Source organism: Chaetomium tenue, assembly GCF_020726465.1.
Source record: "Chaetomium tenue strain MPI-SDFR-AT-0079 chromosome Unknown F5144scaffold_3, whole genome shotgun sequence".
In the NCBI taxonomy this organism is placed as follows: Eukaryota; Fungi; Ascomycota; class Sordariomycetes; order Sordariales; family Chaetomiaceae; genus Chaetomium; species Chaetomium tenue.
The window spans coordinates 2,169,837-2,197,722 of NW_027117331.1; the positions used below are offsets into that span (position 1 = coordinate 2,169,837).

Below are 27,886 nucleotides of genomic sequence, written 5' to 3' on the forward strand. Positions count from 1 at the left end.
AGGTCTGGATCGAGGTCAAAGTTTGTGCGACACTCTGACCCGCCTTTTTCCCGTGACTTGTCCGAGTCTGACTGTGCGTGCAGGGCTGAGAGAAGGTTAGGTACCTAGTTACCTACGGGTAGAGTGTTATGGTTCGAGGTTGTCTTCTGGAAAGAACAAGCGCCCTCCCCCTTCCCCTGAGAATCAGAATGGAAGGAACTACCGAGTTAGGTTGGCAACCTGGAGAGTCGGATGCCAAGTATTGTTAGGTATGGAAGGAAGATTGCCAGTTTGGGAACCCTAACACCAACCTCCGCGTGCTACAGTGCAACCTTGAAACCTTCTCTTGCCTTGCAAATCGTTGTTTGGCATGCTCTGAAACCCGCATCCCGGCTGTCTCCTTCATTTTTCCCAGTTCTCTCTCCCCACAGTTCTCTCTCACGCGCGCGCGCGCAACCTTTCTGTAAGCGAGGGAGCTAGGTAGTAACATCGCTCTGTTGCTCCAATTCCCGCAATATCCGCTCGCACCAGGCACTCCCTGGAAACAAGAAACAAGCAACTTGGTGCTTCGCCGTTCCGCCCACGTTTCCCCTCCGCGGTTCATCTATTCTCCCCTCGCACCCAGCCGTCCGGATTGGTTGGTAAGCGCTCCCGGTGTCACCGAAAAATGCAGGTCAGCTTGTAGAGCTTACTTTGTAGTGTAGGCCTTATTGCGAGAGGGGGCAGAGCATCTACACCTAGTCCACCCATTCGACACTCACTGCTACGGTGTAGGCAGGTGCGAACCCCCGACTGGCTCCGGCGATAAGCCGCGTTAATCCTCTCTCCTCAACCCCTGTCCTGCCTAGGCCAGTGGCCCAGAGACCTGCTAGCAAGCCCGGCCGGATCCTCTGCCCCCCTGCGGCACATCTGCGCCATGTGTCTCCGTACCGAGAAAGTCGGCGCCTGCTTGGCACCCCTCTGGCCGCGGGGAGCACCCGCAAGTTCCAAGGCCCCAGTCTTCCCGGGATAGGCGGAGCACGAGGACGGCAGGCAGTGGTGGTCAGATCCTTGATGCCAGTCTATCTGATGTGTAACACTCCCCGTTGGCGGTGGTCAGTGGGAGCGGCAACATTTTACAAAAAAAGTCGCCGGTAGCAGCGCTTATATGGATAGGATTGACCGCCACCTCGCGTACCCCACAGTCCTCTCTCGGCAAAACTCATCATCATTCTGAACCACTCGGTCGAACGCGGAGAAAGAAGGAACTACTGCTACGTAAGGGAGCAGAAAGAGCTGGGGAAATCCGAGCCAGCGGGTAGGAAAAAGCAAGAGGGTGCGCCAACTCAGCCAATATGGGGCTCGACTCGGACTCGGCCGCATCCAGCACTCGGCCCCCGCAATCTGGGAGGAAAGGGTCCAAGAAGGTCCGGACCGGTTGTATAACATGCAAGTGAGTACTAGGCCAACCTCCATGTCGTCGCCATGCCTCCCCGGTCCCCATCTCGATCGGCCACTCGGTCCCGGGTATTTTGTGCGCCTTTCAGCGGGGGGAGGGGACAGGAAGGGAGGGGGAGGGGGCGGACGGCAAGCTCATGGTAGCGCGAAACATCATTGCTGACCTCGGACTCTGCTTCGTTGTGGGATAGGATCCGCAAAGTCAAGTGCGACGAAGCAAAGCCTTTTTGCATGCGTTGCACCAAGACGGGCCGCAGGTGTGATGGCTACCTCGATGCCAAAACCATGGCGCAACGGCGGCGCCGGTCTGCTGGACCGATAACCAGCAGCGTGGGTGAGCCACAAGCGCCGCTAGCGCTGTTCTACGACTGGGCATCCTCAGACGAGAGGAGAGCCTTCCACTTCTTTCAGCACATCACGGCACCTTGTCTGTCCGGGGACCTCGATGGCGCCTTCTGGCGGGTACTGGTTCTCCAAATATGCCAGTCCGAGCCCGCCGTACGACATGCCGTGCTCGCCGTGAGCAGCCTCCACGAAGGGATGGTACAGGCGACGATGACCCCCTACCTCAACGCCGAAGACCGGAACTCATTCGCCCTGTATCAATACAACCGGGCTATCGCCTGTCTGCTGGACCAGATGCGCACCGTCGACGCCAGACCGCTGGTCCCCCTCCTCACCTGTGTGCTTTTCGTTTGCATTGAGCTCATGCAGAGCAAAGACAGAGAATCACTCCTCCACCTTGAACAGGGCCGTCAGATCTTGAGCCAGCTGGGCCGCAAATGCCCGACACGGAACCCCGAGATCGACCTTATCAGGCAGCACCTGGTGCCCATGTACACCAGGCTCAGCTTGACATCGCTCATGTTTGGCGGCGAGCCCGTAGAGATACCGACGCCGCTCAAGACGCTGACCGAGGTCCCTATGATGTTCGAGACGATCGACGAGGTCCGGTACGCGCTCTACGATTTTATGGACCAGTGCCTCCGGTTCGCGAAGACGACACGTTTGGCCAAACTCAGCGAGATTCCCTCGGAGCAGATGCGGGCATTTGAAAAGGAGCAGGACCATCTACTGAGGAAACTAGCCAAGTTTAACGTCGCCTTCTCCCTATACCGGTCGACGAAATCCCGCGGTCGGCTGGTGGGCCCGATTGCCCTGATACAGATACACGTCCACGCCACGTTTATATGGGTTTCGACGGCCCTCAGCCAACACGAGACGGTCTTTGACGATTACGTCGATACTTTTTCAGCCATTATCCCGCTCGCGACCGATTTCATCAACTCGCTCAGTGCGCCGCCGGCGCATCCGGAGCAACACGGCGGACCGGGCGCCCCTGGGCCATCGGCAGCCGACACACGGCGATTCGCGACCGTGTTTACATTTGAAATGTATATCATCGCCCCGCTCTACTTTGTAGCCGCCAAGTGCAGGCATCCGATCATCCGGCGTGCGGCGCTGGACCTCCTCCGGCGGAACCCAACGCGGCGCGAGAACCTATGGCGGGCCAACGTCATGGCTGCCATCGCGGAGCGGACGATGCGGATAGAGGAGAAGCACCTGCGACCGAACAGCCTTCCCCACTCCCGGCAGCCCTCGCCGCCCGAGTTGCCGGGGCTCTTCCCCAATTCTTCGGTTCTCGGACAGGATCCATGGGACAGCCAAATGTCGGAAGCACCTTTTTCGGACAACTTTGGATCAATAACCGTTGCCCAGCCCGTCACATCTTCGTGCTCGTCGTCCTCGGCTACGGGCAGCGCCGAGGTGGGGAGTATGAGCGATATGACAGGGCACATGCCGATCGACCCGACACTGTTCTTCGACCCGGCCGAGGGGTCGGGGAGCCATTCCTTCAGCGTCACACCCTCGGTTGCCTCCTCGCTCGACGATATTACCGGCCCTGCGACATCGACGCCGTACATGGGTGGGTCCGGTGACGGCTCATCCGAGTTGTGGAGCGCGACGTCGCTCCCGCCGCCGGGTATCTCGCTCGAGCCGGCCACCCCCATGGATGCTAGCCCTTTCATGATGCCCCTACAGGCGCACTCCCACCACCCCCAGACGCATTCGAATTCCCATTCCCGACAGCAGTCCGGATCGCCGTCGGTGGCGTCAGACGATTCCCCGCAGCTCCAGTCGATGAGCATGGACATGGGGCCGGGGTCGGGGCAAGGGATGCACATGGCCGGCTTCATGCAGTACCAGGGCCTGAGCGTGGGCCAGCTGAGTCCGGTCACGGGACAGCGCAGCGCGGATGCGCCGTACGACGTGCCGGAGCGATTCCGCGTGCGTGAATCCATCATCGGGCCGGATAAGGAGGATGGTACGAGCTGGGTGATGCTGTTCAGGAAACTGGGCGGGCTGAATGCCGAGTGGGATGTTCTGACCGAATATGTTGCCGTCGCATAGGTGGATCTGGGTATGCGGGTGGGAGGCGTTTAGGTGGGACATAATGTTTGATGGAATACACGAGGATAGATACCCGGGTCAAGAGCAATCTTTAATGGGGCGTTGGACATGGTGGATTTGGAAAACATATAAGCTTCTCTGACGGTTTGGCCGGGGGGGAAAGCAGCGGTTGGCGCAGGCCCCTACAGTGTCGGGTTCCAGGCTGCAAACTGCGCTCCCCGTATCTTTCAAACAAATATTTTACTAATTTTATACGTTACATAATCTTGAAAATACCTACATAGTCCAGCATTGTCACGGTGTTCAGCAGAATGTGGGCTCACTTACACGGCCCCCTTGCGTTTGCCCCACAGTCCGGAAGATGCGGGAGTTAGGTAGTCAAGCACACGGGCTGTGTGTACCTCAAGAAAGCCGGGCAGTTCTCAAGTGACATCAACCGCCACCGAAGCTTGCACCTGACCTTTCTCGCTCCCGCCCACTTACTCACTCATATCTGATCTCAAACCCGCGCTCACTCCCGACAGAGAAACACCGAGAAATCTCATCACATTACTCGCAATTTCATTGCTGAATAGTCATACAACATCGACCACCTGCTCATAAACTCTGCTCGGCCAGAAACCACGACAGCATCCTAAACATCAAAGCCCTGCTACACATTTATATACGATTCTGTGGAACGATGTCCCAACCACAGCAGAATTCCCATGCACCAGAAGAAGAAGTGATTCCCGTTCCCAAGGTAGGGGATCGCGCTCCATCTCTGGGCAGCGACGTCCAATTCCCTCAGGACAAGCCCGTGCTGGTTGTCTTTTTGCGCCACTGCGGCGACCCTTGTAAGTCATTTTAGAGTCAAACCCACTGTTTCTTCTCATTCTGTATTAAGCAGTTCTAACACGGATGGTTGTTAACACTGGCACTAGTCGCCGAAAAGACATTCAAACTCCTCACCGACCTCTCAAACCACCACCCAGAAATCCACTGCGTCGCTGTCTCGCAGTCGAATCAAGAAGAGACGGATAAGTGGTGCGCCTCCCTCTCCCCTTCTCCCCTTCTTCCCTCCTCCATTCCCAACCTAATCCCCCCTTCCCCCTCATCACTCTTCAACCAAACTAACAACCTGCCCCCCTCCTCGCTAGGATCGTCCAAGTCGGCGGCGAGTGGGAAGTCCAGGTCCTCGTCGACCCCCAGCGCGCCCTCTACCACGCCTGGGGCCTGGGCCTGAGCTCGACGTGGTATGCTGTGAACCCCATGGCGCTGTGGCATACGTGGAAGCTGGGGACCGAGGAGGGGATTTGGTATGTTCTTTTCCTACTACTCCCGTTTACCCAAGTCCGATTCCGGGATCTTCTTGGGGTGGTTTTGTTGCTGACGCGGTTGTGATGTTGGGATAGGAACCGGAATGCGCAGAGCGGTAGCCGGTGGCAGATTGGGGGGGCGTTTGGGGTGGATGCGGAGGGGGTGGTGAGGTGGTCGAGACCGGCGGGGAGTGCGGATGAGGTGCCGGATTTTGGGGAGGCGTTGAGGGTGTTGGGGGTTGAGTAGGGGTGGTTTGGTTTAGGAGGTCAGTTGGGAGGGGGGTGAAGGGGGGGTTAGTCTGTCTCGATGTTTGTGGGTGGGTTTTGTTGGAGTTTAGCTGGGTGGGAAGTGTGTTGGTTAGGTTGCGATGGAGTTGTGATAGGTATCTCAATGGCGTTCTTCCAACGGTGAATGGTGGCTTTAGTAATAACATCTCATAATGATTTTGGGGAGAAGCCCCCTTTTACAGCCTCACAACCTCCGAAAGACCTCCTCAATGGCACCCGCCACCCTCTCAACAATCTCAGCGACCAGCTTGGCCGAAATAGTGTACGCCGGCATGATCATGATATGATCCCCCCGTCCTCCCCCGGCACACCCCTGACCATGGTACACCAACACCTTAAATTCCCTCACCGCCGCCTTCTGCACCCTCTCGGCCACCCCCAGCCCCGGTTCAAACGGCTCCTTCGTCCCCCTATCCTTCACAAACTCCACGCCCCAAAACAGCCCCCTCCCTCTCACATCCCCCACATTCGGATGCGCCCCCAACCTTTCTCTCAACAACCTCCCCAACAGCTCCCCCTGCACCCGCACATTCCCCAGCAACCCCTCCCTCTCCACCGCCCGCTGCACCGCCAGCGCCGCCGCCGCCACCACGGGATGATTCTGGTACGTATGCCCATGCGTAAACACCCTCCCCTCCCGCTCCATCAACCCCGCCACCTTCCCCCCCACCAACAGCGCCGACGCCGGCACATACCCCCCCGCAAACCCCTTCGCCACCGCCTGCAAATCCGGCACCACCCCCTCCCCCAAACCATCACCACCCCCCCCATCTCCAGACCCTCCCCCCTCCCCCTGCCAAGCATGCACCCACCCCGTCCTTCCCATCCCACACATCACCTCATCCAGCACCAGCAAGGCACCATGACGGGCGCAGACCGCTTTCATGGCGGCTAGGTAGCCGGCGGGGGCGGGCATGCAGGCGAGGGCGGCGCCGACGACGGGCTCGAGGACTACCGCGGCGACGGTGTGTGGGCCGAGGTGGGTGAAGGCGGCTTCGAGTTGGGCGGTTTTGTGGGAGAGGTAGGTGGAGAGGGAGGTTGGGGAGGTTGTGGTGGTGGTGGTGGTGGTGGTGTCTTCGCGGTAGGGGTTGCAGGCGGGGATGTGGTGGAAGTGGGTGGGGGAGAGGAGCGGGTGGAAGGGTTCGCGGCGGGTGTGGTCTGAAGGGGATGGGGGTGTTAGTTTGGGGGGGTATGGTGTGGTGTTGGTTGTGCTGGGGAGCACTCACGGCCTGATACAGAGAGGGATCCTAGGGTGGTGCCGTGGTAGGAGTCAAGGCGGGCGATAAAGTTCACACGTTCGGGCTCGCCTTTCCAGCGAAAGTACTCGACGGAGAGTTTTAGAGCCGCTTCTATTGCTTCCGATCCTGGGAGAGTGTTAGCTCACTTCGAACAAGGTCTCGAGAAGGAAAAGGGACACTCACCGGAGCACATGACGTAGACCTTTTGCATCTGGCCGCCGGTGCTCTTGGTGAGCCAGTCTGAAAGCTCCTGGACGGGCGTGGTCTGGAAATGGGCGTATGAAGCGTACGTGTACGACTCCATCTGGGCCGTCACTGCTTTGACAATGTCTCGACGGCCGTGTCCGAGGCAGGCCACGGCGGCCCCGCCGCAAGCATCGAGGATCTTGGGACCCTTGGTAGGGTACCAGTAGTGGCCCTTGGCTTTCTTCAGTACGGGAAGGCCATCTAGGACTGTTTGGGGATGACCCAGGTCGGAACTCGATTCGGTGATGTCGTGCTCGGTTTTGCGGGGGAGAATTCGGCTCCCCGACTTGGACGGCGACGAGAGGAATTGTCCCATCTTGACGCACGGAGGGGGTCCTGACTAGGGAAAAGTGAAGCCTCTACGGACGCCGAAGCCTCGAGGCCCAAGTAACAGAGCCGAGAGAGCGAATATCTCTTATAGCTCTTCACGAGCAAGAGAATCGTTCCACTCCTCGCCCATTTCCCACTTTTCCTAGCCGTCATTAGCCAACACCACTGCTTCACCGTGACAATCCCGTCCGCTCCATTTCGGCAGTGGCGCCGACACGGGTACCACTTGGCGATGCCGACGGGCTCTCGTCCCGCACGGGCGGTGGTCAGCCGCTCACACCCACGCCGGTGTGAAAGACAAGGGTAGCAGCAGGATCGGCTTCAGCAAGCCGTTGGCCACATGCAGAGCCATGTGGGGGGCCGTTGGCTGCTGCATATGGCAAAGAAACTTCATGATGTAGGTTGTATTACAACCATACTACATCCAGGCTAGAAGGGGCCAAGGACGGAGGGGGGTGTCGTGTTAAACAGACTCATAGAACGGAAGCACCGGGTGGCAAATTAGTGACTTGTCTCACCCGAGGGAAGTTCTCGAAAGAACCTGGGATGCACAGCCTGGTCGCATCACTCCACGCGCGGGCCATGAATTGTGACGTTGGCGGACAGGGGAGTTGGGTGAATGTGCTAAACGTGGTATGAGTGTAGTTCCGGATAGATGATGGAACAAGGGGGCCGCAATACTACATGTACGTCCATCGCATTGAGAGCACTGACACTGGCATTGGCACTGACACCACACGCACACTGACACGGCCTGTCCTCTGTTACAGTGCCACTCTTGTCCCTGATGATCCCACTTTCTCCCCCAGAAAAAGGTGAGAAGGGGGGGGGTTACGTCGACGGCAAACCACCAACCGCCAACCGCCAACCGCCCACCCGTGTTCATTCCCCCAAGGACTCCAACTTCCGCTTCACCGACTCGCGAACCAGCAAAACCAAGCACCGGACCGGTATGGGGGCCATCCAGACTCGGCACGGAAGCGGCACCCAATCGGGGCCCGTCACATTGGTCGAACCCGAGCTTCCCGTTTCGGGAGACGTGTTAGTGACGACCCCAAAAATCTACCTACATCATGAAAAGGGCGTGTACGAAACGAAAAAAAAGCGTGCCGAGGCCGGTATGCCGAATCCGGGGACGGGAACACAAACCTCGCACAGATTCCGCTGCCCTGCCCGCTTGCATGCCCCTCGCGTGGTGCCGCGTGTGCAACACTACTACCCCCCCTCCATCCCTCCCCCACCAACTGCGTGAGTTGGGTGGTTGCGCCCAGAGTGTCGGGTCCCAACACGGAGTTTGGCCCGTTGGCAGCCGCGAGGTGTGCAGGGGAACCGTGATGTGATTCAAACCACAACAAAAGTGCGAAGTACCTCTCGGCCACGTTTACGGAGGCCGCCGGTAGACACAGAAGAATTGTACTTTGTATTCGTAGATTGACCAACTAATAGGGATGACAAGTGTCAGAGTGATAAAAAAGGGGGGGTGTGGAAGACACGGGGACGGACGGATGACGGATGCAAGTAAGCTTCCTCCCTCGGCCACAATAACCTCAATCAGTCAGACCGCCAGCAAGCCAAAGCCAAGCAGCTGGCCGGCCCTTCCCGAAGCTAGCAAAAGGACCGGTCAAAACATGTCGAACCGTCACATCAGAGCGAGGCAAGGCAAAGCACGCCAGGCCGATAGATGGGGGCGGGAAGAAGCCCTACTGGCCCGAGCGCTTGTCGACTTATCATCGGGCCGAGCGATGCAACGGGGGGTCGCCGTGTCAGCCGAAGCGGTGACCGTTTCGGAGCTGGATGACGACCTGAATATCAAGATTCGGCTAGCTTCTAGAACCACATCATGTAGGAACACAGCTGAATATGACGATGGGTCTCGGGAATAATTGAGACTAGCCACTTGGTAGGGTGAAAACAGGCTTGGATTATGGATGCTACCTTTCGTCCCTCACCGACTCCTGAGCTAGGACGCCCCAGACCCTTGGCCACACGTTGACCGCAACAAGAGGACCCTGCTCTCCACGCGACCTTGTCTGACAGGGCCCATTGGCGAGGTGCTCTCGATCCTGCTTCACCACTTCTCACGCCTCTGCATCCGCAAGCTGCACAAGTACATACCCCGGCTCGATTCAAGGTCTCACGAAAGACTCGCAGGAGGGTACTCAGGGCCCTCCCACCACGACCAAACCCAACTCCAACTCCAACTGACCGCACAAGATCACAGCCCCTCAAGCGAGCAAGGACCAAAGACAAGACATGCGTTGGTGCGTGGGGGAGATAAACCATGCCATCATATCAGCTACCACATCTTCCCTCAGTAACTACCCATAACATAACGGGACAGTTCCCAAGCCACCGCTGACCGACCGAGGGCCGGAAAAAAAAGAGTGACAGAAAAACTAAAGGAATGCATCACTGAAAGGCTGAAACGTATCCTCGTATCCGCAAAGCAAAGCCCAGCCAGCATCATACATCCATCACCGTCACCATCACCACCAGTAGTCGGCCTTTGCAAAACAAGCCAACCCGGTCCCCCCGTACTCCGCCAAAAAAAAACACACACCAAAAACCAAACCGACCCGAACCAGAACAAGAACAAGAAGCAAAAACCACCACCGACCCGATTGCGAAATGATAGCCAGTAACGTTTCTGACGCCGATACTGCTGCTGCTGCTGTAGCTACTACTTAGTGATGACCAAACCTCCCTCCTCTTCCGCCCCTAACAATATTTCAAACAGCCGAACCCAGGAACAGAAACGGTACCTACACAGACGCCGCCAATCCCTCCACTCCACTCCACTCCACTCCACTCCACGGTAAAGGTAAAAAGGTAAAGAAAAAGGGGAGGAGAGAAGAGCAACGCAAGCAGACCGGGTAGTGATATGAGGTTTAAAAAAAAAGAAAAAGTAGGTAGACCCAAAAATTCAGCTAGGAATAACCGGCCGAGTTGATTTTGTTGAAAACAGTTCACTGAGCCACAACACAGCGCGCTTGCTAGGAGCTGCCGCTGGTGGACAAGTCGCCGTTCGATGCCGGCTGGACCTGCTTGCCGTGTCCGACGGGGGCGTGATAGCTTCCGATGCTCTGAAAACCCCTATTGCGCAGGCAGTGTTAGCTAGCTCGGCTATTTGCATTGCAGCACTTTCTCGGCCTTGGAGTGCAGCGTATTTCGCAGGGTAAGCGGTAAGCACACTCACTTAGTCAGATCAAACCCGCCGTCGTCTTCCTCTCCCGCAGGGCTCGGCGGTTCGTCCACTGGCGTGCGGCTGCTCCGCCGCGTGGGGCTCGGCGGCGCGGGGGACTTGCTCCGCGGCGGGCTGCTGCTCGGGGCCGGCAGGCCGCTGGGCGCCTTGGAGGGGCTCAGGTCGAACGGCGCGTGCACGGGCTTGAGCGGGGTGCTCCCAATGTCGGCGTACTTCCAGAACGGCGCCGGGGAACTAGTCGGCATGTGCTGGCTGGGCCGTTGGGCGGTGCTCGGCGGGGCGAGCTTGGGGTGCACTCGGAGCGGAGCGGGGGTGACAAACGATGCACCGTCGTCTTGCAGGTACGACGACGTCAGTGTCGGTGATCCCGGCGCGTTCTCGACCAGCCCCAGCGTGCTCGACGTGTTGGCCTTGCGTGCACGCGGGAGGGGGCTGTCATCCCCACCGGCGCCGGCTTCGTCGGGTAGTGGTTTCCGTATCGGACGCACAGGGGTCATGTGCGAGTCCCGTAGCTCCCGGAGCGACGAGCGGGGTTGGGGTGACCCCGACGGCGACACCTTTCGCTTGCGCGCCGAAACTGGGTCCCTCGCTGCCATGTCCCTCGGCCCTGAAGTGATGTAGCTCAGCTGGCTTGGCGACGACGGATTCGAGGAGCCACGATGGCCGCCGCGGCCTCCTCGCCATGCTGTGCGCAGCATCTCTTCTCGAGACTCAGCGACGAGCTGCCACTTCATCCCTTTGCCGGGCTCATCCGTCGAACGCGCAATCTTCTCGAATGCTTTATTCAGGGACAGATTGTGCCGAATCGAATTCTGTGCGAGGTTAGCTCCGTGTAACATGGGATACGAAGAAAAGACATACCTGCCAGCCGGTAGCGGGCTGATTCCTGTAGTACGCATATCGTGTTTGAATATAGTGATAGATGCCGGCCAGGTTGAGCTTCTGCTCCGGCGTGTTCATAATCGCTTGTGTAATCATTTGTGCATAGCTAAATTGGGGTTTGATGTGTCGATTTTCTTCCAGGCTCAAATCAACATCACTGTTGCTCATCATCAACGGCCCCGCGCCGTGTTCGATAAGCGGCGTCTTGGCCGTCGTTATGGCGCGGGCGCGAGCCGAAGGGGGGGTACCCGGCCGTTTGTAGTCCGGCGGGGCCGGGGCTAGGGGCTTCTGGAAGCTTTGGCCGCGGGACGACTTGGTCGGGGAGCTGGTGTGGATGCCGTCGCCCGACGGCAAGGGATGGCGTGTCGGTCGCGCGGGGGTCGCAGAAGGCTCCGGCTTGACAATGCCGGCCCGCTCTAGGAACTGCTGGGCGATCTGAAGTGGGCCGAGGTCGATGGGGAGAACAAACATCATTTCCACGCCTCCAACTTCGATGACCTCACCACTCCGCAGGGGTCCGGCCTGGCCGGCCTTCCACAGCGAGCCATCCACCTTCAGCGAGTTGCGCCCCTTCACGAGCAACCACCACTTCTCCTGGTCGCGGTTGAAGTAAACTACTGCGTGAAGTCGCGAGACGAGCTTGCTGGGGCCCAAATCAATGTGTATCGCGTCGGGGTCCTCCTGATTTTGATCGGGGTCCTTCTGGTTCTGATCCGCTCGGGCCTGGGCGGGGTCGGACGAGCGGCCAATGTTGACAGTCAGCCTCGTGATGTAGTAGGTCCAATCCAAAGCGGCGATCTTGGCATAGGCCTTCACTCCCTCCTTGTTCGCCTCGTGGATGCTATTGGCGTGGTCCTTGCTGGCCTGCACTTGCGCCGCGGGAGCTAGCAAATGCTGGCTTACCCGGGTCACAAGCTGGTCGTCGTCTTCGATTGCGGACTGATCGGCGAGGTGAGACGAGTCGCCTTCATCGACGGGTTCGGAGGTCTCGGTTGTTTCGGCGGCTTCATCATTCTACCAAAAACACAGGGTTAGCGCATGAAGAAAAAGTAAAGGGGCAGCAAAACCGCAATCACAGCTATGGGTGAGTGGCGAAGCCGAGATCGAGGTCGAGGTCGAAGTCGAGGGCTCGCGACCGAGGGGTACGGGACATCCTTACCTTTCTGCGCCGTTTTGAGGGGCGGGATGGCGAAGAAGACTCAGCGATCGCATCGCTGCGCAAATCACGGCGAACGCGTTGTGCGCGTTTAGTAGGCGTGGGCATTTTTTATCGCGCTACACCATCAGGTGAGGTATCGTGTGGGAGGGGTCGAAAGAGGTGTTGGCTGGCTAAGTATATTCGGCGGCGAGCTTGAAGTGGGAGCTTTCGTTGCCCACTGCTGAGCTTGGTAACGAATGCGACACGATGTATTCTTGCGCGCAATGCCTCTAAGACTGCTTGAAATATAAATTGGCTGCTGAGCAGCGACTATCCGAGATGGCGTGGCCACAATAGTGCGTCGTTGTCCGGGTCACTAACAAAGCCGAGCTGAATGCGATTGCGAGCTTGGTTTGGGACAGAGCATGCAGAACTTGGTGAGTTCCAGGTCCAAGTTGTTTAATTGACTTGGGATTTTCGCGCCTTGAACGCGAGGAAGGGACGGAGGGGTCAGTGGCCAATCAGCCAAGTCTATTCGCTGATCTTAGTGGGGCGAAGTGGGGATTCACGTGCGGTGCAACTGCACAAGCTCGTCATGTTACAAAGGGGACCGCACTTGACTTGCGCCCTCCACTCCCAACCCCCTCTCTTCCATTCTCCCCAAGTCCACCGAAGTCAACAAAGGAGGGTTCGGGGGCATGCAGATTTGCATTCAGGGTGCATCATTGTTTAGGCAGAGCATATGTTTCATGCAGATAAAGACACTTGGAATTCGAGGTCTCAGCCCTAAATCTGCATGCACCTTAGACTAGTGGGCTCCAGTTAGTTCTGTTGGCGGTTTTGTTCCCTGTGCGCCGAATATTTTAACTATTGATTGTTCGTGGAAAATCCACCTGGAGGATCAGATGAAGGGAACCCACGCCCTGCGGTTCACCCAGCCACCTCAATTGATAGTCACACCTTGAATCTTCATAACAAAGCCCGACGAGCATAAAAATAGAAATAGTTTTTAAAGGGATGGAAGGTGACGAAGACTGCAGCGAGACTGGAAGAAAGGTCGAGAAATCACATGTCTTGTTTACTAACTTCTATACAGGGCAATGGATGTGGTGAGGGGCAGGCCAACTCACCACCACAGCGTACCCACCCAACCATACCCACCATCGCAAGAAAAAAAAAAGAAAATAGGCCCTATTTCCCATTCGGCATACCAACTACGAAACAACAGAAAGATTGTAGAGTGAAGATGTGTTCCATTAAATCGCCAACGGCCAACCACCGTCGCCCCATGCAACAAACAGTAACAGCAACAGCAACAGCAACAAACCACCAAATTCCTCCCTCCACCTATTGCCTTTTGCCCACCCACCACCAACCATCCGCCCACAACTTGTCAACAGCCCCAGGTTTCTATCTAGCAAAGCCGTGATGATGATAAGGTAAGAAGAAATGAGACACCGCCCCGGCTTTTTTGCTTTTGTCCGCCCCTTATCCACGCCCCGTGATGAAAATGAAAACACACAACGGCAAATGCTAAGCCGCCCGCCCACCTCTACCACCTCCACCACCGTCCGTCCCAATCCACCTCACATATTTTTTGTGTTTCCAATGCCGCCGCCCCACCTAACCAGACCTATATTTACATATTCGGAGAGACAAGCACACGCACACCCATAACCTCTTCGAGGATACCATGCGTTCAAGAAATGCACCACGCCCCACGCACCCAGACGTGTCCGGCCGGGTCTATGGAATCAACACGGCAGGGCACTTGGCCAGCCGACAACCACTTAAGCGCTCCCGCCAGTAGCGCCGCCCCTCCTCTTGGGGTTCCCGCGCCCGGCACGCTTCTTGCCGCCGGCACCACCGCCGCCAGACTTCTTCTTGTCCGTGCCTTCAATGTACCGCACGAGCTCGTCGATGGTGCGGCCGTCCATGGACGGCGGCGGCGTCGGCTTGCCAGCGAACTCAGTCGCCGCCGCGCCAGTAGCGCCCGTCGCGCCAACCCCGACGCTGACACCGCGCGAGGCAAACCGGTACCCGGCGCGGGCGCGGCGCGCCTGGAGGTCCTTGGCTTGCTTGGCGATGGAGACGGCGTTGTGCGTGAGCTGCTCCAGCCAGTGCTCGGCCTCCTTGGTGTTCTTATCTTCGGGCCCGAGGGAGGCGCGGAAGATGTTGTAGCTCTCGCGCATGCGGTCGACGGCCGCCTTAGAGTCCTGATCGAGGGCGAGGGCCTGCGCGAGCTGGAAAAGGAGCGTTGCCGAGTTGATAGACTGGCGGCCGAAGACCTTCTCACAGACGCGGAGGGACTCCTCAAACCAGCGGCGGGACTCGTGGTACGCCTTGAGGCTCTGCAGCATGACGGCGTAGTTGTTGATGGTGGTAATGGTGTCCGGGTGATCCGGGCCGTAGATGACCTTCCAGATGTCAAGCGCATGCTTGGCGTAGCCGAGGGCGAGCTTGCTGTCGCCGCGCTGGTGGAGAAAAAGGCTCAGGTTGAGGTAGTTGAGCACCGTTTCGGCCGAATCGAGGCCGACGGTCCGCTCGGCGACGATAGCGGCCTTCTTGGCCAGCTCCACCGCAGCGTCCTTCTGGTCGAGCTGGAAGTACAGCTGAGAAAGCGTGTGGTACATTTGAGCAACCTCGGGGTGAACAAGGCCGTAGATCTGTTCGTGCAAAGACAGCGACTCGAGGAGGAGGTCCTCGCCGAGCTTCCGCTGGTTCTGGTAGATGGACAGGCGGCCAGCCTCCAGTGCCTCCTCGGCCAGCGCGCTGCGCGGGCACGAGTCCTTGATGATGGGCACGATATTGACAAAGTCATCAGGGCTGAAAGTGTGCGGCGCAACAACGGGCGACGCTGTGGTAGAAGGCGACCCATCGCGAGACTTCTTCTTGTTCTTCTTCTTTGCCGCAGGCTCGGCCTGTGGCTGGCCGTTGGTCTGCGGCGCAGGCTCAGGCTCAGCGGACTGAGTGAAGCGGAACTTCTTGATCTGGATCTGGAGGCCGAGCTTCAGGGAAATCTCACGGAGTAGCTGCAGATGCCTAACCTGGCTCCACCAGTTATCCGGCAGGACAAATCGAAACCTGCGAGCAGCCTCGCTCTGGACTTCTTCTCTCAGACCCTCAGGCGTAACCTTCTCGAATGCGAGATCAGCCTCGTCGAAAAGCGAACGGTACGCCTCGTCGATCTCGGCCACCGGCTTGGGGTTCAACTCTGTGCCCAGCAAGCAGTTGAAGAGGTGCGAAAAGCAAGACGAAGTAAGCGGCAGAGGCAGCGTCTTGAGGTATTTAGCAGCGACGTGCTTGAACGATCTCGCGATCATCTCGCGGACGCAGACATCACGGAAGCACTCCAGGCGAGTGTTTTCGCTCAGCGACGCCAGCTTGCCCAGGTACCGCAGGTTGATACCGCGGCGGTGCAGAAGGGAGGTGAGCGAGCGGCCATCCATCGGGAAGCTGATGTCGGACTCGTTCAGATCCCGGATAAGGGCGGGAATGACAGTATCACGGAGGTAGGTGCAGGCATCGCGAACCTCCTGCTCGTCCTTGGCCATTTCCTCCTTTTCCTCGTCGGTCTGAGGGTTCTGGCCGCTAAAGGTGTCGGGGTTCAGGGCGAACTTGAAGTTCGACATGTCGATCCGCTCGTTCTCCGTCTTTTCTTCTTCCTCCTTCTTCTCCTCGCCCTTCTCCTCGCTTGCGTCGGCCTCCTCGCCCTCGGCCTTGCCTTCTTCGCTCTTCTCCTCGGCCTCCTCGGCCTTCTCCTCGGTCTTCTCCTCCGGCTTTTCCTCCTTGGGCTCCTCAATTACGTCCTGCTTCTTCGAGGCCGCACGCTTTTGCAACTCGGCGTTGACGAAGTCGCGAGCCTTCTGCTTGCCCAAGGCCTCTACTAGCTCAGGGCGCAGGACGGTCATACGATGGGGGTACTCGGCGCCCTCAGGGCTGTTCTCCTCCATCCAAGTGATGTCCAGCGGGGTGATGCGGTACAAATCCAGGACGTACTTGCGACCGTCAGTGCCAAGGAGGCCCTTCATCTCGACGCTAGCCTCAAGGTCGAACCGTTTGTTGTCCTTGTCCCACACGGCGTGCTTCTTGACGCGCAGCGCTTGCGCGAGCTTCTCGAACGAAGGCGCAAAGCTCTCATCAGCAGCAACAATGTCCTTGCCATCAACCGCGCCGTAGTGGATCTGGTTCTCACCAGGCTCAGGCTGCTTGAAAATGCCGGGGACGATGCTCTGGCCGACAATGCGCTTGCCCATATAGTCCACGACGACTGTGCCGGGGGTGTACAGACCGTCGATGTCGAGCTGGTTCACGAGCTTGACACCATGGACGTCCTTCCCGGTAGCCACGCGGGCAGCCTCGTCGCCACCCTCGCTGGTGAAGGTACCGACACCGTCAGCGCCAAAGGAGAAAAAGACGTTGTTATAAACGAAAATCTGGGCATCCCGGCCTTCAGTTGGGTTGAGCGGCGCAACCTCGCCACGGGCAACCAACACCGCACCGCGAGCAGCAGCATCGTTGTAGTCGGCATAGAGCTTGGCGAGCAGCCGTTCCCGGAAAACACGGTCCTGAATCGAGTCCCTGGGGAGCTCCTTGGCGGATTGGAACTCCTCGTTCCAGTCTCTTAGAGAATCCGTGTTCTCGGCACCGCCCAGCAGGAATGTTTCCTGGGGTCTTGTCGGATCGGAGATGTGAGCACACAGCGGCGAGGTGGCCGCTGGCACAATCCAGGGGGCTGAGGGGACCGTGTTGCCGATCTGAAATGTCGCCAAAGGTTCCTTGGTGTTTGCGGATTGCTGGAGCTCGGCAAACGACTTCGCGAACGAGGTCGAAATCTTGTCGAGGAGGGTAAAGAGAGAGTGAGCCGAGGCGCCCTTGGCATCGGTCCGTGGTGTGGGGTTGAACTTGTCCTTGTTCGAATTGTTGATGAAGAACCCCCCGGCATGCCCGGTCACATGGTGTTGCTCGCCCTCGTTCGTGGTGATAGCGAGGTAGAGAAGGTGACCTTTTTGCCTCCACTGGGCCGGTGGTGGGTTCCACGACGACAGTGTGATCAACTTAACGGTCTTAGGCGCAGGCGGTGTCTCTTTGGGAAGGAGAACGGAGAGTTCGGGGGTCGTAGTAAAATCGTAGGGCTGGACCTCCTTCTCGGCCTCCTCAGCGGCGGCAGCCACGACATCGTCGTGGATCGAAGTACCAGCGAGAATGCCCTGGGCCGTGTCGGTACGGTCCCCCGCGGCGCCAATCAGCTCTCTGATGCGAATAAAATGAATCCTCGCCTCCTTTTCAGTGTAGGGATCCTCAACGACATGCAACTCGGAGTCAGCGGCGAGGCCCTCCACGTCCGAGACCTGGACAAAATCATTGATTCGTTGCCCGTTATGTTCGAGGTGGAAGCACGAGTATTGCACGGCGACCGGATGCTCGATGACGGATTGCCGAATCTCGTGGATTTGCTCCAGCGGGGACACCTGTGGCATTTTAGAACTGTTCTAGGATATCCCAATTTGTCAACATACGGGGAGCTCCAACGGCTGGGCGTCGTGGGGCAAGACGATCTTCACGAGGAAGGGGGCGTCTAGTCAACAACGTTAGATAATGACCACTATAGCTGTGTAGGCCGGGCCGTTTTGCACACGCACCATCAGGCTGCTCAACATCCTCTTCGGTTGGATGTGTTTCTGCCGGGTCCTCGGCGGGCGTGTCCTGCACGGCAGGAACTTCAGATTCGGGGTTGTCTGGTAGCAAAGAGGTTGTGTTAGTCAGAGCCGGCAGTTTGTGGGTGCATGGATAAAAGGAGGGGTCCATGCTGGACAAGCATATTGGACATACTGGTCGGAGCGGCGGCGTTGTTGGACGGTGTGTCGGCCATCTTGAATTCTAATTTCCGGGGTGATATCGTAGTATTCTTGTGAGCAATGTCGGGGCGAATATCAAAGTCAGGTAATTACAGATCGAGGGCCAGCCAACGGTGCAGACCTGCGAAGCAAAAAGAAATGCGTTGCGCAAGAGAGTGCTGAAACAAACGAATAGACGGTAGAAATGGCCCCAATTGGAAATTAAAAACGTCCAAATACGCTGCCAGGCACCGGGGTGGAAGTGGTTTACTGAAAAGCCGTTGGGTGTTTATTCGAGAATTTTTAACAACTTTTTTTTTGGCCGGCTCGTGCCGGCCAAATGGCGAGAAGTAGCCGGCACTGGAGCCAACGCTCCGAGCAACCTACCCCTCCAACCCCTCAGGTCCCAACCCTCGGGCCTTCGGCGATCTCGGTTTTCATGCCTCGAAAAAATATGAGGGAAAAGAGAGAGAGAAAAAAAGAACGTAAAAAGGAAAGAATGAAGAAGAAGAAGAAAAAAAGAAAGAAAGAAAACAGATCTCGCGTCTCTTTGGGAACAGTGGTTCTATCCTGAAGGTTGTCTTGCTTTCTCTGTCTACCTAAATTGATGGTCATGGATAACACTGGGCTTCCAAAAGTTCGATGGCGGTTCGGCCTGTCGGAAGGATGCTTGGCGGGACTCAAGGTCATTGACCAGGGTTTGTTGACGTTCGGCAAATCTAATCCAAAAATGGAATCGAGTCAACAACAATGCTTTCATCAAAAACGCAACATTGATTAACATTTGCTACTATTCGCATTCTTGTTTGCCATTTAACCCCCCTCTAATTAATAGTAAGAGGCGCATCCCATGGAGGGCCAACATCGCGTCCACGCCAAACAAAACATCAACACAACAACAACAGTTTCAGAACCGTCGCAACCCTGGACAGCCACGCGTTGTCATCGGCTCTTACGGCCTCTTATTGCCCATATTGCGGCTCTCAGAAAAGAGAAAGAGCGGAGAGTATTGATTCAAAGTTCAGCAGCCCCGGGTCAAGCTCCGAAATCACGAAGGACCGTGTTGGGCAAGCGAAGTTATCCAGGTTCCGACTCAGAATACAATGATAAAAAAGCATGTCGCAAGTATTCCAGAAAAACATCTCGCAGAAGGTCATCTAGCGATCTCTTATGCACACCACAGCGAAACGTGCAAAAGCAGCGCCGCCAGCCCGATAACAAAGCGCCTCAGGATGTCGTGTTGCCTACCCCTTTTCTCCGCCGCGTCAGGAACCACCAACTCTCTTCACCAGCCCAGGCTCGAGATGAACCAATTCAGCCGGAACTTCCCTCGGCAAACGGCCGGTGCACTCACTCCAAGAATGGCTGCAAGACGAAATGCGCCTTCGAGGCCGAGTTGGCTAGTTTCCGGTCCATTACGGATTCCGAGAGACACGGACTCTATGGATCTGTTTTCAAGGCTTTCGACGCCTTGTTAAGGGTTACCTCGCCCAGGAGGAATCAGGCCGCTGGCCCCAAGTCACTATTAGCCATGTGCCTCCGGAAGGTTCCGGCCTACATTGCAGGGCTCGAAGAATGGGAGAGGCAGGAGTCCGAGGAAAACGGCACGAAATCGGGCGTTCGAGGCGCCGGAGTGTCATTCGAAATCTATTCGGAGCTGGAATCGCTCGGCGCGGTGGATGGGTGGAACCACCTATGTTTGCTTCTGCGGGCTCATGCCGTTGAAATGATCCAAGATGCCGCAACTGAAGATTTGCTGGAAGATCCGGTGACAGGTCTGCTCATACGGTTGTGCCTCGAGTACATGCCACCAACGGAATTCACTGGGCTCATCGACACCTTCGTAATCCGCCAGTACCCGAAGCCCTCCTCCGCCGACGAAGACCTCTTCGCTTCTCCCGCCCTTCAACCGCTCAGGACGCTCAGGAGCTGTGATCCTTCAGGGACTTCTACCTTACCCAGAATATTAGCCAAACTCCTTGCCGACGACTTGCTCCCAGCTAGCTGGATCTTGAACAAGAGCTTTATCGCTCTGTGGCCCGCAACAGTTCGCCACATCACCCACATGAAGCCTTGCCAGAACACCCTAGACTTCATCGTCGTCACCCTCGAGCTGCTTTGCACCCTTGCCTCGCCCAGGAAGCCGCGTGGCGTACCGCAAACACGGCTCCGTGGAAAATCACAAACCACTCTGATTAGCGCCATCGCTGCCCTCGGGTCTGTCATCCTCCTCGGCGTGGAGGGATGCATCCAAACCCCCGAGACCGCCTCAGCCACCCGCGCCGCCACCCTCCGCCGCAGAATAACAAACATCACAACAGCTTGCTCAACAAACCTCAAAACCCGCAAAACCCCCTCCCGCAAACTCGGCACCTACATCCTCGCCCTCTGCGCCTTCCTCTCCACCTCCTCCCCCCCTTCTTCCCATCCCCCCTCCGCACCAGCCATCGAAGCCGCCTGGAAGAACGTGCAGACCTGCCGCGGCAACCCGGCCCTCCTCCTGCAGTACGACGCCACCACCGCGCTCATGAGCGCCATGGCCTGGCACTGCAGCCGCGGCACCGGCCTGCCGCCGCACTTCTATCTGGCGCAGTTCTGCGGCCGCCTGGAGGCGCTGGCCCTCCCGCCCGGCGCGCTCGCCAACATGCGAGTTGATGGCGCGTTTCGTCTGGCGGAGAATACGGGGGATTTGAGGGATTTGGAGGTTGCGGAGGGGTTGTTGAGGTCGAGGCAGGCGGAGGTGGAGGTGCAGGTGCAGATTGGGGCCGGGGGGTGTGTTACCCCGGGGAGGGGGGGTGGTTTGGTGGGGGTTGAGCAGAAGGGGAAGGGGAAGGTGGCGTCGTTCTCGGGGGTGCGTTGGGACGATGGGATCAGCGAGTGGGTTGCTGCTACGCCGGGGACGGAGGTCCGTCCGGCTGGTGGCGGGAGGCGGTTGAGGTCGAGCGGGGTGGCACTGAGCGAGGATGAGGCGGTCGACGGGGACACAGAGGATGACGCGTCGGAACCAGAATCAGACATGGAAGCTGACGAGGACGATGTCGACGTCGACGTCGACGTCAACGCCGACCCCGTATCGTCACCCGAAGGCGACGAAACCGACCGATCAGTTTCCATGTCTGAAACAGACCACGAGGACGCCGCGCCATCGCCCAACACAGAAACATCACTTGTGTCTGCGTCAGCCTCCAACTTGGAAACAGAACCAGACCCAGACTCGGCCTCAGACCCCGGCTCAGACTCACACCTGAACGCACCCCGCCCACATCCCGACGACACCAACAACCACAACGACACCAACGCCAATGCCGGCAAGATGCTCCCCCCGCCCCGTCCCGCACTCCCCACCCCCGCAGGAGGCTTCCTCGCCGCTCGCCCGCGCCGCCTCTTGCTCACGCGCCCCTTGTCGCGCACAGGTGATGAGCTGGCGTTTGACAACGGCGACGAGAAGAAGGAGGGGGAAGGGGGGGGTGGGAGTGGGAGTAACTGGCTCAGGAGGAAGAAGCCCGCACGGTTCCGCCCACAGGCTACTGCTGGTGGTGGTGGTGTGGCTGCGGGTACTACTGTGGCTACTGCGGCGGCGGCGGTGGTGGTGAGGAAGAGGGTGGCGAGGGCGTCGTTGGTGTATTTGCAGCCTGTTCGGGCTGGGCAGAGGCGGAGGTCGGAGGGGTGGGGGGTTGGTGGGGAGGAGGGGGAGGGGAGTGATGATGAGTTGAGTATTCTTTGAGGGGGTGATGTGGTGGATAGAGGGGGGGTGGCTGTTTGGTTGGAGGTTGGATTGGGTTGTGTGGTGTTTACTTCGGCATGATACCATGTGGCTTTGGTTGGAAGTTTACCTGTGTTTTCGTTTCTTCTGTTCTTAAGGGGCTGCTAAGACCTTTGTTTGGTTTACTGGGTATGATAATTGCGGTAGAGTCATGTACATGCGGATCAGGAACACAGGGCGGGGAAGGTTAGAGGCGTTGGTCTGCCTTCAGTTTAAGTTACGGGGGTTGTGTATGTGTCATAGGAGGAAATCGTTAGAATATAATGTGTGGTTATGTCATAGGTAGACGAACGAGGCACGAGGTGCAGTGATACTTCAGCATCACGGGTTTGTTGTCTTGTTAGAGGCAGACACCATGTCTTGACATGTATCTGTCCCCCTCCAGATGCCCCACGGATATGTTCTACGAGGTTGTGTCAAGGTCTCTGAATGACGCCATTATTATCATCTGTATGAGGCTCAAACGGGACCCCTCGGTAATGTAACAAGATCTGAAACGACTTGGACTAATTTTTAATCGATTCGTGCTGCTTCTCGGGCAGGTTTTGCCGATAGAATCCCCTCTGGCGGAACATCTTGGAGCCTCGGTTCACAACACCATGCAAGAGGTATTGGCATTCCCACATGCCCTCGGCAGCAATACCCTGCTTTACTTGGATATTTCGGGGCGAGATGTCCCATATTTTCTTCTGGAAACCACTTCGTATGGAGTGTGGGAACTGGTGTGTGGGTTGGCTTAACAAATTTCGTTTGTGTTTGAGAAGCGTTTCTCTCACTTGTCAGTCCGCTTTTTTATTTTTACTTTTTTCGTGTGGGGATCCTTATTATCGGCATATGGCTTGAATGAAAAGAAAAGCAAGGAGCACGGAAAAGGAAAGGAACCAAAATAAAAGATGCAGCTATCCTCGTCGTCACGGCTAGTCGCAAGGCGGTGACGGAAACTTAGACCTACAAGTCCATACTTGGCCAAGCGCTGGGCTTTGTGGACAGTGAGATAGCGGCTAGCGGGTTGTGGGCGGCGACGGGACGACGCCTCGACAACGTCGATCGCACTCCGCAACGGCTTCTCTCCCGATGACTGGTGTGATGGTGGATGCAGGTCGTCGGAGCTCGGCGGGGGTATGTTTCAAGATGGATCGCTTGGGACCGCGGGGGACAAACCCGCTGTCGTCACCCTTCTCGTTTTCTTTTCTTTTGACCGCTGAGACCCCACACAAGCTGTGTTCGTCAGCTCTCAGTTGAAACACCAAACGTGATCTGGCGGGAGATCTGCTTCAAGTCTCGGCGTCGATCGCCGCGCGCTTCTGTCAGGCGGTAGTGAAAACGGTTGTTGACGGCGGCTCTAGAGTTGTCGAGAGCGAGAGAGTTACGCCTCGAGCCCACCGAATAACTGTCGACTATTCGTAGTCACAAGTTGTCGTGTATCCATATTTTAAGCCTTCGCTGCATCTCGGCACAGCAATACCAAATACCATGTAATGCTACAGTCCTCCGTTACCTTCATCTCATCAGCTGCCGTGAGCCGCTGTGCCGTATTAATTGCTCGAGTGGGGAAAGGGGGGATTCCACCCCCAAGCCCGTTTGCCGACCGCTTGGTAACGACTTGGTAAAGGTCTGGGCCATTCATTGCATTGATGTGGCACAGATCAGGATGGAGGACTATTCGGAGAGATGGGATGACGAGAGATGTGACGATGCATCGCACATCGCCAGGGGTTTCTCATCTCACTGCATACTGTGTACAGTATTGCTATGCGCAGACAAACCAGACAAACATAGAAGCGTCTTTGCGTCTCTCCTTTCCTGATGCAGGTCGAGAAACCCTTCCCTTGTGTGCCCCTAGTGGCAAACTTGGAAAACCCAGGCCTCCGCGGGGTTCTCCGAGAACCTGGCGGTAGATTATCTCAATCGGGCGGCCGCCGAGAGGACCGCAAATGTCGACCGAGAAAGTCCCGCTCGCCTCATCGAGATGGAGTTTTGAGTGGCTGAGGAACGTGCTTGTCAGTGCTTGTTCATGCAGAAGTGTGTGTGCCCCTGGCAGCAAAGCCCAAAGCGCAGTTTCAGGGCTTGGCCAATCGAGAGCTCAAGATGCTGGGCGCTTGGCAATCAGCTTCGACGATGTGGGGCATTGGGCGTCGCGAACGGGGTTTCGACTGGTTTGGGAAGTTGGGTGTTGATCCGCTTGCTTCCATCCAAACTTTCCAGCGGGCATTCGTGGCATGGTGAATGGCAACCCGGGATTCGGCCCACACGGCGAGTCGCTTTTGCCAGGTCTTCCTTCTGACGGCACTTGCATGACGGCTGCACTTGCCGTTCTTTGGAAACCTCTCAAACAGCCCACGCGTCCGTTTTCACCGCGCGGCACTCCCCAACCATCTATGGAGCGCCACAAAGTGCCAGGTTTGAGATCGAGACAAGCAGTGGTTCGCCTGGTGTGCGAGTGTGCCTCCGTGAGAGAGTTTTGGGAGGTTGACCCGATCAATTGCTGGAGAAATCAGGGATGTGACGCGTACAAACCAGACGACCTTGTAAAACGGGCATTGAAATTACTTGCCCAGTTTACCGGAACGCACGGCTGTGAATGGCTCGGCTGCGGGGGCCATCTGAAAATAACCCTGCTTGGCATGTAAATTACCACACCTGACCTCTGTGGAACCTTACGTTACGAGGTTACAGGGAGAGAGAGGGGTTCGGCCAAATTGACCAGCCCCTTCATCCGCATTACAAGCCCTGATCCTTGGGTCAGATCGTCCCTCCGTGTCCACGGAACCATTCTTTTGAACAAGTTCCCTCCCTGGCTGGCCTATTTTGGGGATTTTGACGATTCGTTCATTCTTCATTTTCGGTACGACTCTCCTTTATACTCTGCGCGCAGAGTGTCACTGTTTGTGTCATCAACAATCGGGGCCACTTTGAGGTAGTGACCACATCGACCGTGACTAGTTCACGATACACACACACACAACACACACTCCCCCCCCGACTTGACGACTTGCCGCTGGACGCTCCCGCCATATTTCACTTCTTGCTCGGCCACCTTCAAGGAAACCGACAACACATTCTCTACGAAAACAAAAGAATAGCGACATGGTCAGGTGAAGCCGGAAACTCGACAACACAAAGGTCACTTGCCTCTACTTTCAGGGAATCTCTTGTGACAGACCCCACGCGACCCGGCGTACCACCGGAAAACAGCCAAAAAAACACAGCTACCCAGCTCTCCTTGCAGGACTCGGCGGGCGTTGGGAACCATTTCGATTTCAACCTTTTCATTCATTCAGAATTTAGACCGACATTTGAACGCTTTGATAGCGTCGACGACACGACCACACACATACACATACACACCATCCCCAAGGATATCGACTCTTCGACGACCAGTATTCAAAAGGCAGTCGGCTCGCACTAGTGTTAGGAGGAACGGTTTTAGGAGAAGCTGAAAGAGTGATCAGAAGGGCGACACAGCAACCGTTATGGCTGCCCCAACAACCACAGCGGCCGCAGGCGGACACGGCGGCGGAGGCGGAGGCAAAGGAAGCCATGGGTCGACAGAAGCAGATGTTGTCAACGAGATGTTGTCCAACTACCTGCTCGTTGTTTTGGGCTCGATCTCGGTCGTCCTTCTCTCCTGGAGACTTACCATGCTCCTGATCAGGTATGTCCGGACAGTGACGTGCCTCTACAACGACAGGCAGCGCTATTTCGCCGAGGGCTCCGAGAGGTACTCGTGGTTCAAGAGGAACGTGCAATACGCGCCGATTCTCAGCAAGCGGCACAACCGCGAGTTTCAGCTCAGCTCGGCCCTCAACGTCGGGACCCTTCCCACGCGGATGCAACTCGTCTTCCTGCTCGGCTACTTCGCGACCAATGTGGCGTTTTGCGTCATGACCATCGACTACTCGGGGGAGTTCAGGGAGGTTGCCGGGCTTGTGAGGAACCGTACCGGCTACCTCGCCGTGATGAACATGATCCCTCTTTTCCTGATGGCGGGCAGGAACAACCCGCTCATCACCCTCCTCGGCATGTCTTTCGACACCTTCAACCTGCTCCACCGTTGGCTGGGCCGCATCGTGATCCTGGAGGCCCTTGCCCACACTTTGGCCTTCCTCATCAGCTCCGCCTCAGCGAGCGGCTGGGACGGCGCCTTCCAGACCGTCTTCCGCGTCCCCTACATGATGTGGGGATTCATCGTGTGTACCCTCTTATTTCCTGGTAGCCCCATTGAACTTTGCTAACCACCCACAGGCAACCTGCGCGTTCGTCGTCATCGGCATCCAGGCAGCGAGCATCTTCCGCCACGCCTACTACGAGACTTTCAAGCTATTCCACATCGCGCTCGCGATCCTCTCCATCATCGGCCTCTGGTACCACCTCGACCTCAAGAAGCTCCCGCAGCTCAAGTACCTCTACGCGGTTGTCGCGCTCTGGGTCTTCGACCGGCTTGCGCGCCTGATCCGCATCGGCTACCGCAACATCGGCGCGGGCGGCACCAAGACGCTCGTCGAAGCGCTCCCCGGCGGCGCCTGCCGCGTCACCGTCACCATGGCGCGGCCGTGGGCCTTCAAGCCGGGCCAGCACGCCTACCTGTACATGCCGACGGTCAGCTTCTGGCAGTCGCACCCCTTCACGGTCGCCTGGAGCGAGGAGTCCGACCACCACCTCGCCGACGAGGAGAAGCTCCCCGTCCGCCGCCAGGACATCCTCGGCGCCGGCAAGACCACGCTCTCCTTCATCATCCGCGGCCGCACCGGCTTCACGGGCTCCCTCTACAACCAGGCCTCGGCCCGGCCCGACGGCAAGATGGTCACGCGCTGCCTCGTCGAGGGCCCCTACCGCGGCTCCAGCCGGCTGCACTCGTACGGCACGGTCATGCTCTTCGCGGGCGGCGTGGGCATCACGCAGGCGGTGCCGCACGTGCGCGACCTCGTGGCCGGCTTCAACAACGGCACCGTGGCCACCCGGAAAGTCATCATGGTCTGGACGATCCAGTCGCCCGAGCACCTCGAGTGGATCCGCCCCTGGATGACCGAGATCCTGGGCATGGAGCGCCGCCGCGAGATCCTGCGCGTCATGCTCTTCGTCAGCCGGCCCCGCTCCACCAAGGAGATCCACTCGCCGAGCTCCACCGTCCAGATGTTCCCCGGACGCCCCAACATTGATACCTTGTTGGGTCATGAGATGGAGAGCCAGGTCGGTACGATGGCGGTGTCGGTGTGTGGGCCGGGCGCGCTGAGTGATGAGGTGCGTAGGGCGGTGCGCAACAGGCAGTATGGTGGGAATTTGGACTTTGTGGAGGAGGCGTTTTCGTGGTAGAGAGAGGGACGTGGTGAAGGGAAGGGAAGGGAAGGGAGGGGGGGAGGAAGGGGGGGAAGGAAGGGGAAAGTGGAGGGAAACGGATGAGGCTGGTTTGATAGACGGCGTAGATCTCGGGCATGGGCTTGGATGAGCTTTGCTATCTTCTCTGTCTGTTGTCTGTCTGTCTTTCTTGGGTCATGGCGGCGGCGTTTGCGCTGGAGCGGCGAGACGATCTTCTTGTACATTGTTTTCCTTGCCGCGGTGTATCATTTAGCGGATTGGTATATATTTTTCATTCGAGTTCAGCATGTTGGTCATTGAAACTGCCTTTTATCCGAAGTGCATGTCCCTATCTCTTTGGTCGCTCTAGCAGTGTTGATTCTTGACATCCGAACGGTTTACTGTGTACTTTGTAATTGCGGTGTTCTTGGATGGCTGCGGTACCCCTGCTTGAGCTGTCAGCCCCACCCAGATTACATCCACTACCTACCCACCCCACTTCCGCTGGCACTTGACGTCGCCCCCAGGTTGCTCCTGATTA

The 27,886-nt window shown here is 57.5% G+C and overlaps 8 protein-coding genes across 8 annotated transcripts; 5 read left to right on the forward strand and 3 right to left on the reverse strand.

Annotated features, from left to right (window-relative positions):
* Window positions 1-1,539: 1,539 nt before the first annotated feature.
* On the forward strand, window positions 1,540-4,129 carry F5144DRAFT_567577 (uncharacterized protein). Its single transcript, XM_066788598.1, has one exon. The coding sequence runs from the start codon at window positions 1,648-1,650 to the stop codon at window positions 3,826-3,828; it is 2,181 nt and encodes a 726-aa protein (XP_066644744.1). The 5' UTR covers window positions 1,540-1,647; the 3' UTR covers window positions 3,829-4,129.
* F5144DRAFT_567579 (uncharacterized protein) lies at window positions 4,112-5,376 on the forward strand (the record flags this gene model as incomplete). The annotated part of the gene is made up of 4 exons (XM_066788599.1): window positions 4,112-4,664; window positions 4,752-4,854; window positions 4,968-5,126; window positions 5,223-5,376. The coding sequence occupies exons 1-4, from the start codon at window positions 4,511-4,513 to the stop codon at window positions 5,371-5,373; spliced, it is 567 nt and encodes a 188-aa protein (XP_066644745.1). The 5' UTR covers window positions 4,112-4,510.
* Window positions 5,377-5,598: 222 nt separating this feature from the next.
* On the reverse strand, window positions 5,599-7,214 carry F5144DRAFT_591622 (pyridoxal phosphate-dependent transferase; the record flags this gene model as incomplete). The annotated part of the gene is made up of 4 exons (XM_066790293.1): window positions 5,599-6,156; window positions 6,223-6,572; window positions 6,641-6,778; window positions 6,836-7,214. The coding sequence occupies 4 exons, from the start codon at window positions 7,212-7,214 to the stop codon at window positions 5,599-5,601; spliced, it is 1,425 nt and encodes a 474-aa protein (XP_066644746.1).
* Window positions 7,215-10,221: 3,007 nt separating this feature from the next.
* Window positions 10,222-12,576, reverse strand: F5144DRAFT_488255 (fork head domain-containing protein; the record flags this gene model as incomplete). Its single annotated transcript, XM_066785650.1, has 4 exons — window positions 10,222-10,321; window positions 10,425-11,242; window positions 11,292-12,326; window positions 12,472-12,576. 4 exons carry the CDS (start codon window positions 12,574-12,576, stop codon window positions 10,222-10,224), a joined length of 2,058 nt encoding a protein of 685 aa, XP_066644747.1.
* A 1,664-nt stretch (window positions 12,577-14,240) lies between these two features.
* Window positions 14,241-18,258, reverse strand: F5144DRAFT_485374 (clustered mitochondria-domain-containing protein; the record flags this gene model as incomplete). The annotated part of the gene is made up of 3 exons (XM_066785495.1): window positions 14,241-17,921; window positions 17,970-18,028; window positions 18,093-18,258. The coding sequence occupies 3 exons, from the start codon at window positions 18,256-18,258 to the stop codon at window positions 14,241-14,243; spliced, it is 3,906 nt and encodes a 1,301-aa protein (XP_066644748.1).
* Window positions 18,259-19,024: 766 nt separating this feature from the next.
* On the forward strand, window positions 19,025-22,011 carry F5144DRAFT_619779 (uncharacterized protein; the record flags this gene model as incomplete). Its single annotated transcript, XM_066791987.1, has 2 exons — window positions 19,025-19,439; window positions 19,486-22,011. The coding sequence occupies exons 1-2, from the start codon at window positions 19,404-19,406 to the stop codon at window positions 22,009-22,011; spliced, it is 2,562 nt and encodes an 853-aa protein (XP_066644749.1). The 5' UTR covers window positions 19,025-19,403.
* Window positions 22,012-25,423: 3,412 nt separating this feature from the next.
* Window positions 25,424-27,402, forward strand: F5144DRAFT_180857 (ferric reductase like transmembrane component-domain-containing protein). Its single transcript, XM_066782720.1, has 2 exons — window positions 25,424-26,240; window positions 26,296-27,402. Exons 1-2 carry the CDS (start codon window positions 25,524-25,526, stop codon window positions 27,361-27,363), a joined length of 1,785 nt encoding a protein of 594 aa, XP_066644750.1. The 5' UTR covers window positions 25,424-25,523; the 3' UTR covers window positions 27,364-27,402.
* F5144DRAFT_567593 (uncharacterized protein) lies at window positions 27,369-27,740 on the forward strand. The gene has a single exon (XM_066788600.1). The coding sequence runs from the start codon at window positions 27,483-27,485 to the stop codon at window positions 27,729-27,731; it is 249 nt and encodes an 82-aa protein (XP_066644751.1). The 5' UTR covers window positions 27,369-27,482; the 3' UTR covers window positions 27,732-27,740.
* Window positions 27,741-27,886: the final 146 nt, after the last annotated feature.